General features: G+C 53.6%; 1 protein-coding gene across 1 annotated transcript in view; it reads right to left on the bottom strand.

The window, feature by feature from the left end:
* The window catches only part of PTK7 (protein tyrosine kinase 7 (inactive)), a 20,275-nt gene extending 17,385 nt beyond the window's left edge, over positions 1–2,890 (bottom strand). The window contains exon 1 of the mRNA XM_014311342.2: positions 2,698–2,890. Coding sequence (XP_014166817.2) covers positions 2,698–2,890 — 193 coding nt within the window. The remainder of the gene's footprint in view (positions 1–2,697) is intronic.
* Between the last annotated feature and the right edge of the window lie 5,844 nt (positions 2,891–8,734).

The raw sequence follows: 8,734 nt of genomic DNA, 5'->3' as shown, positions 1-8,734 counted from the left end.
GCCCTGCAGGGCAAAGCACAATGCAGTGCTCCACATGCCCGGCCCTGTGGGAGATCCATGCTTCCACCACTCCAAACTGCCCCCACCCCGGCATGCCCAGTGTGCAGCTCCTGGGCACCAGCTCCTCTGAAATAAAAGAGCTCTGGACAAAGGACAGAGAGGGAAAAGGAGAGGATCCATTTCACTTCGTACCCAAGAGTTTACCAATCTCTGAGACACCACAGGATATGAGTAATCCCAAAGCTGCTTGCAACCAAACCAGGAGCTAAAAGCATGGGAATGGGATTCGGGAGAGGGCTCTGTGCAAGTATAAGGTTTCCTGGTTTGGAAAGCAAGCCCAGCACTCTGGTGCTTCTGCAGCCTGTAGCCCAGCCCCATTCTCCAGCCAGGCCCCAGGAGCATTATTCTGCAGACTTGCTTCCAGGAGCACTTCAGCAAAATTCACCCTGGGTCAGCTCAGCCAGATGTGCAAGCCAATTTCTTTAATGCTCTGCACCTGGAACAGCAGAGTTCAGAGGAGCTTCAGCTCCTCTCCAGGGCCCAGGACAGCAAAGCCCAGAGCACCCAAACTGCATCCATCCTTTCTCCCCAAAAGGGAACTATCCTCTTCCTCTTCTTCCCTGCCAGCAGGAGGCCTCAGACCTACCCCAGCTATGGAGGGGGAAAACCTGGCTTAGAAGAAACAAAACTAAGACCTAGAAGTACCAAGATGTGATGGAAGCAGCCAGCTGCAAAAACTGGCCCAGCCAGCTGTTCTGGCAGAGGACATGACTGGCCAGCATCCGTTTGGCGTCTCAAAGCAGAGTGGAGCTCACATGCTCCCATGCCAGAGCCAGGAGCTCACAGCTGTCCCAGCTCCACCATGGAACCAGCTCTTCCTGGGGCTGCACAAGGAGTGTGCAGGTCTCAGACCCGAGGCAGGAGCTGAATGTGTTTACAGCACCAGCTCAGCACTGAAGGAGACAGAGAGCTCTGTAACACACTGCTAAACATTTGCTCCCTGTCCATCTCCATTCACAGCTAGCAAAGATGCCATGCTCCCTGGGAAGGCACGGCTGGGAAGCCTGCTCCCCCTGGCTCCCCAAACCTGCAGGGCCTTTGCAGCACCCCAGCAGTTCACCAAGGGAAGGCCCTGGGCCCTTGCAGCAGCCACACAATGCACTTCCCTGCAGAACAGAGTCCAGGGATACAGCTGGGAGAGAGCAAGCTGGCCTGGCCAGAGATGCCCCTAGTCCCCACCTCTAACTTGAGGTGAACAGCAGGAGTAGCCTAAATCTATCCCCAGGCTGCAGCACTTCAGATTCAGACTGACAGACCAGGATTAAGAGACCCTTTCACCACTTTTTGATTCAGCTACCAACTCTGGGTGTGCCAGCTAAATAACAGAGCTCAGCAAAGCAAGGTGGCAGTGACAGCCTCTGGCCCCCTCAGAATCCATCCTCAACACATGACCACCCCATATACCCACACTGTGACCTTCACTGCTGCCCCTGCCACTGCTCAGACCACTGAAGAAACAAATTGCCCATCAGCAATACAGGCTGTTGCTCTTTGATGAGAAGCCACTAAGGAAAAGGAGGATTTGGATGACCACTCACTCCCAGCTCTGTAAACCTGTAACAAGGCAAGGCAGACACAGGCAGAGCTGCCACTGCATCCCCCAGCTGCATGTTTAGCTGCTGCTAACCCCAAGCAAAACAAACCAACCAGAACCACAGCTTGGAGGGTGGCTTGGCTCCCTGCAAGCCCAGGGGCAGAGCTATGGGCCACAAGAAAGACAGTGCCCAAAGGAGAAAGAGCAGAAGAGACTGAGAAGCTCACACTCAGGACTGATTTATCACCTATTCTCTGAGAAAGACATCAGGCCACAGCAGAAGTGTGCTGTCAGTGCAACCATGGGCACATCTTCAGAAAAGACCATGACCTGTGCTCCATCCTAAGGACAGCAGGGATGGTGTTAGGGCCTGGGGTCCTGGCCTCTCACAGGTTTCAATATCACATTCTCAGAAAGCATTGTCAAGCAGGTCTTGTCTTTAGGAGCAACTTAAACATCACTGTCTGCAGGCAGCATCTCCTTCAGTTGCCAAGTCCTCAGGAATGGCTCCAGCACTTGGGCTTTGCTTTTAGTCACTCTTGGATCAAAGAGCAGCAAACTCTGTGTTCAAGCCCTGGCTTGCTTCCAAAGGCTGGGCCATGAAATCACTGAGCTAGAGCATCCTGAGCTTGCTGGTCCAGAGGACTTGACAAGCCCTCTGTCAGAACAAGGCTCCACTGCCTGCAGGCAGGTTTAACTCCTCGTGTGCTGTGTGTGCACTGCTCAGCAGCAGCTCAGCCCATGCAGCCTTGGCAGCACTCCCTACAAGGGAGGAACACTCCAGACACTGAAGCGCTGCTGATGCTCAGGACTGCAACTCTGCCCTGACAGCCTTTTCTTCCTGCTGCAGCCAGGCACAGCTTGCACAGCCCCTGTGCCCACATGAAACCTAGGGCCCAATGGGCTTGGCATCTCTCTCCTGTTCTCCCTCATCCCCACGCACAATTGTCATCTGAAGCTATTAGCAGCACTTTGCTTGCCTGCAGTGCCTGGGCTCCTTCCAACCCAGCCTTCACTGCAAACAGCCACATCTCCAGAGCAGCAAGCCAGCCCTCTCCAGAGCAGGAGAGCCCCAAAGAGCAGCAGGCAGTAAAACCACTCACCTGGCCTCCTGTCCTGTCCTCTCTGCCACCACTGGATCAGCCAAGCACTTCGTTCCTTGATCCCATCTTCTGCTCCCCATGCTCTGCAGCCCACAGGACACAGACTGCCACAGAGCAAGCAGAGCACACCAGCATCTGCTCTTTGTCCCTGCAAGGCTCTCAGAGAGCACAGGGCCCCATACAGACCTCCCATTCATGTCTCCAGCAAGCCATGTGTTTCCTGGCACAGCTCATTATGAGCACGCTCACATAAAAGCAGATTTTTGGCATGCCAGAACAGGGAACGACACATGGGTCAGCTTTTCCTCTGTGCTGGTCACAAGCACAGAGCCAGCAGGCTCACTTGCACCAGCTGAAGCCATAGAAGCAAGCAAGGAAAATCATGAATGCTCAGGAACGTGAGCAACCCCCTCCCCTGCCTCCAGGGCAGGCCCCTGGAGCCACAAAAAGCAGCAGCTGGGAGCATGCCTGCTCCACACACAGCTCTTCCACTGCTGGAGCAGCAGCCAAGCCAAACACCCAGAGATACTCTGCATCTCCAAATTATTTCCAGCCAGAGAGATCCTCCATGCGAGAGGTTCCAGTCCAGAAAGCCTCTCAGATGGGCAGGCTTGCAATAAACCAGCAGGCCAGATGGAAATGGTTTGATTCAGGCAAGGGGCTCTGAGCATAGAGAGCAGCACAACATCTGGAAAGTCTTTGGGCACTCATCATATAAGGTTTTTAAAACTACATCTTTTCCCATTCCAGTTAAAGTAAAATGAAAAACTCACTCTGCACCCAGGAAAGCAATCACGGGCACAAAGCAGCATTTCCAAGAAATTTTCTCTGCTAGAGTGGCTTCATGAGGCAGGAGAAACTGGACCACTACCTAGGAGCTCCAGGTCATACTGTGGTGGATCTGGATGATTGGGAACTTGGGAAAACACCATCTATTTGCCCCTGTGGTTGTATCACACACCTGGATGCACCAGCTCTGCTGTGAGAGTGTGGGTCTGCCCAGATGGCCACTGAACCTCTGCCTTTGGGGCAGTTCACTCCAATTTTGCAAGAGACATGATGCCTGCACACCACCACCGAGCTGGCTCCAGGTGGCCCACAGCACCTCTCTCTGCTTCTTTCTGTGTGGAACACAACAGAGCAAATACTGAGCAATTCTGCCCTTCAAGCAAAGCTTTAAAATGGGAAAAAACCCCACAACAAAACAAAAAATTAAAAATAAAAAAAAAAAGGAAAGGGGAAAAAGCAGCAACCACTTAGCAATTTAGCCTCCCAAAAACTGTTCAGAGACACTGCAAGTTTTGGGGTGTCCCTACCCTTCCAGGATCCCACAGATGGGAATAGCCAAGTCCAGTTTCTGAGCAGTTATCACAAGAAACCAGAACAAAGCCACTGGTGTTTGAACACTGAATCAATTGCTGGAGCAGACACCAAGGCAGCACTGCCAGGGATGTGCTGGGGCACAGCTGGGCGCTGGGCAGAGCTCACACACAGCAGGGCAGCCTCTGCTGCACACAGCCCCATCCCAAGGCAGGCAGGTGCTGCTCACCCATCTGCTGCAGGCCACTAGAACTGACAAAAAGGCTCAGCACAAGGACACTGAGCACAGGAAACCAGCTGCAGACTCCTGGCAGCTGGCAGCACATGTCAGGACCTCCCTCACTTGCCCAGCTCAAACTAGTTTGGGGCTCTCTGCTGCCTCTGTTCCTCATGCTGCCCTTCCTACTTCCCCAGCCCAGACCTTCTGAATCCCAGTCCTCTCCCCAGCCACACATCCCACAGGCTTGCTTCTTCCAAGGCCATCCCAAGCTCAGTCTCCTAACTCTGCCATCACCTTGATACCAGCAGTGAGCAGAGACCCTGCCCTCCCGTGTGCCCAAAGCCAGGCAGCAGCCCCTCCAAAGCAGCAGGATGTGATGACACCCTCTGAGGGCAGGGAGAGGTGCCTGGGGAGTGAGGGAAGAACGAGCTGCTACTCTGGCAATGAACAAGAGCAGCAAGCAGGGGTGCTACTCTGCAGCACAGAGCAATGGGAGTATTTCGGGAGGCTCCCACGCATTCCCAAGCCAAGCAGGACTGCTGTCAACCCCACTGCAGGCTGAGCTGATCTTGTGGGGCAGACCCCACGTTGCAGAGTTTGTCCCCAGGGCTGTGGGATTTGCCAGTGGTCTTTAAGGAGAACGTGTCTGGGCTGGACTGCCAGCTGAGCTTTGTGCCAGCTTCTCCCAATATCTCAGCACCTCACTCAAACAGAAAAAAACTGGAGCAAGAGAGGGAACTCCCCATGGTAGCCAAGCTCCTTGGCTCCCTGAAACTGCTGGGGCTGCTGAACCAGAACAACTGGGCTTGGAGCTGCAGGAGCTGCCTGTCTGCCCTGGGAGCACACTGACACTGCTCCAGGCCATGCTCTGCTGTGCCCGTGCTCCTGGCACCCGCTGCAAGAGGGGACATGGGCACCTCCAGAGGACACTGCACCAGGGAAACAATGCCATTCTTCTGGGTCACTGGGTGGTCCCAGGCCCCTCAGAGAAGGCCATACACCATTTCTGAGCAGCCAGCCCAGAGAACCAGCCCAAGAAGCCATGAGTGCAGTGGAGCTGGGAGAGGAAGAGGGCAGAGATAGCAGCCAGATCACTGCTCCTCCTGCCCAAACACTCAGGGCACAGCTGGTGCTGGCAGCACCACTTGGCCCCTGGCCCATGGAAAAGGAAGTTTTGGCTAAGTGCTGCTTGCTGGGCATCACAGGCACTGGTGGCCATGGGACTCCCAGGTCAACATCTCTGTAGCAGATAAAGACAGACAGAAGGACAAGTGAGACAGGAGCTGGGAAGCCCAGCACAGGAGCTGGGAATCCTGCTGGCTCCATGAAACCATCTTTCATGGGGCATCAGCCAAAGGCTCCTGAGCAGACACTGCCAAGCCCCAGTGAGAACCACAAATGTTTCAAGGGCGACTCAGCACCACTGACAGACCTGCTGCACCCACTGCTCTTGCCAACCAACTCTGCCAGGCTTGTTCTGAGCCCTTGAGCAACTCCCTGCTTTCCTCACAAACACCTGATGTGTGCTGCTGGCAGGAGCCACACGGATCTGAAGGCTGAGCTCTCTGGCCAGCACAGCAGAGGTATTGCACTTTTCTCCCACTAAAAGAAAGACAGGAGAAAGATGGCAAGTGGAACCAGGATGATTCACATCCTTCCTGTGCAGTGGCCTTGAAGGATGATGCTCCCCCCACAATTTCAGCATGGGCCATGTAAGAATGAAAATGTCTCTACTAAGCAAAACTCCTGCTGGCACAGGAGAGCCCAGGTGGTGTTGAACAGGCAGGCAGGTCCTGCCAGCCAGGCCGAGCTGTGACAGGGCTGGCTCATCACTCCTTGCCCTGGGGCTGGCAGCGAGGACAGGGTCTGTGAGGCTCAGAGCTCATCCCAGGGCAGCTGGGGCCAGCATCTCCAGGTATCACCCCAGCTCCTGCCAATCCATCCTCACATCCCTGCACTCAGGCTGAGGGCCAAAGGCTGACGTTGTTGCTGCCATCCCAAGCCCAGCCAAGAGGGATTCCCCCAGAACAGCACTGTGTGTGTGTGTGTGTGTGTGTGTGTGGATGGAGCTCCTGGCCAGGGCTCTGCATTATTCCTGCTCCAGCTGAAACACCGTTCCAGATGAGGGGAAAAAGCAGAAGAAGCTCCATAAAACTGTCTGGCACTTCCCCTCAGCAAACAGGAGCCCCAGCCAGGCGCTCCAGAGAATGGAAGCTCAGGCTGTAAAGACAAAAGGGGGTGGGGGTGGGAAGAGGCCAGGGCAAGGGAAGCAGAGCAGAGAGGAGCAGCATGCACACGAGGCCTGCAAGCAGAGCCAGCTGCTTCAGCAGCGCAGCACCATCAGAGACAGAGCTGCTGCTCAGAGCCAGCTCCCCTCCACGCAGAGAGCTCACAAGGCTGCACTGGGCATGGAGCACTCCTGCCAGCAAACCCTCCTTGCCCTCCCAGGACTGTTTGCTGCAGAATGAAGCTTATTTATGCCACTGAAAGTGCCTGAGTGAGCTGTTCCTCTGCGTGCTGCCACCAAACCCAGTGGAAGGAAGAAAACACCCCCAGTACCACTCAAACCTGTGCTTCCCTCTGGCTAGGCTTGTCTGGACATCTTGCAAATCTTGCTTGCTCAGGGGGCCAAGTGAGAGGGTTACAACCTTACCCAGCACAGCCCAAGACGTGGCTCAGCAGCAAACCCCACAAACACCCCGGGAGCTACAGAGCAGAGCCAGCGGGGACAGAAGCTGCAGTCAAAAATCCCCATCCACACCACTGCAAATACCCTCTCCATTTTGCTGACAGCTCCATGTTTACACCATCTGTATGGACTTCAAGCCCACCCATAAGCAACTTGCTGGTCCCAAACAAGACTCTGAGCTGGGGACAAAGGGACAGCTGCACTTCTGAGCCTTGCGTGCAGGGAAACAGACAGGGAGCTTATTTATATCCCAAGCTCTGCTCTAGGATAAATATTTTAAATCTCTCTCCAGGTCATGTCAGTATATTTACAGCTAAGTTTCCCTTAGTTCTATGCCTGTAGAGACTCAGATGGATTTGCCATGAAGATCCAGCTGGCCAAGCTCTCCAGACAGCTTACAGCTCATGGGAGAAATGGTTCATCCAGTGCCATGGTCTTGAAAACGACACCCATGCTCTGGCAACTGCTGCAGGGACTCAGTTGTGTGCTCCTTCCTGCTGCTGCCTCTGTACAGCCCACCCACAAGCATGCACCCAGCCACTCTGCCTTCCCAGGAACAGGGAGAGCTCATGGAGGCTGGGAAATGCCACCACACAACACCAGATCAGGGCAACCCCACTGCTGGGCTCCCCACGGAGCACAGCTGCACTGTGGGTCTCTCTCTTGCTGGAGCATCCTGCTTCACCATTTGGTTAACCAAAGGTAAAAACCTGCTTGCTCCCCTCCTACAGGAAGGAAAGAAGCTCCCAGGAGAGGCAAACACTCTTCCTAGCAGCCACCACAGTGCTGCAAAGTAAAAATTGCTGTGAAAAGGCACTGAGGAAACACCTGAAATGGGCTCCTCAAGGTTGGGTTTTGAGCTCTGGCTGCCTCTGAAGCTTCAGGAGGATGGACTGGCTGCCCAGGGCTTCCTGCTGGGTTCACAGGGATTTCTATGCCAACCCTCACGAGAGATTCAGGAACACTCCTTCCTAAACACTGCCCGCTGTGCCCTGCACGTCCATTTTCCATCCGTGTGGCACTGGCTTCTTTCTGGCTACAAAGCACCACCCACAACTCCCCATATCTGTCTCCAGCTCTGTCCTACAGGTCTGCAGATTTCTCCTAGATCCTCCTCTTTGCATTGCTAGAAAGCTGAAGATCAGCCCCATTTCACAACCATCATTTACAATTGTGCAGGGAAGCGCCGCTGGCCAGGCCTCACCTCCTGGGAAAAACATCACCAGGGAGGCTGGACCTGCACTCTCACCTCTGGAAGCAAAGAGGGCACAGAAAAAAACAGTTCCTTGTTTATTTTCATTAGAGCCATTTATGAATCTATATTAAAAGCCACAAAAATAGGAAAGCAGATGGAGAAGCTAATATTTCTTCTGCTCATGCAATATTAATTAAGAAGTAGCTTCTCTATGAGACATTGTTACATTATCTCAGCTAAAAATGGAAAAAAGTCCCTGAGTGGGAAGACTATGCAGCAGGGCACTTTCTGGAATATTTTACAAATCAATAACTAGGCAGAATGTTTGCTACAGATAAATCTAATGCAAAGCCCCCACGTCAAATTAAAGAAGAGCTTGGCTATAACACACTCACTGAGACAGAAATTCCTCCTAACCAGATCTCCTTGAAAAGTAAGTGCTTTTCTCCATTGCAGCAGAAAAGCTGATTTCCAACACATCTGCAGGACAAATAGTTCTTACTGGACAGTCAGTAAGAGTATCAGTACAAAGAGTACCTGGGCACCCCAAGCAACCAAATGGCAAGGAAGCACACACACAGTGGCCACAGACACTCAGCAAGCCGGGCCTGGG

Source organism: Geospiza fortis, unplaced genomic scaffold, assembly GCF_000277835.1.
Source record: "Geospiza fortis unplaced genomic scaffold, GeoFor_1.0 scaffold367, whole genome shotgun sequence".
Lineage (NCBI taxonomy): Eukaryota > Metazoa > Chordata > Aves > Passeriformes > Thraupidae > Geospiza > Geospiza fortis.
The sequence above is the reverse complement of the archived record's forward strand: the minus strand, read 5'-3'. Positions and strand labels throughout refer to the sequence as shown.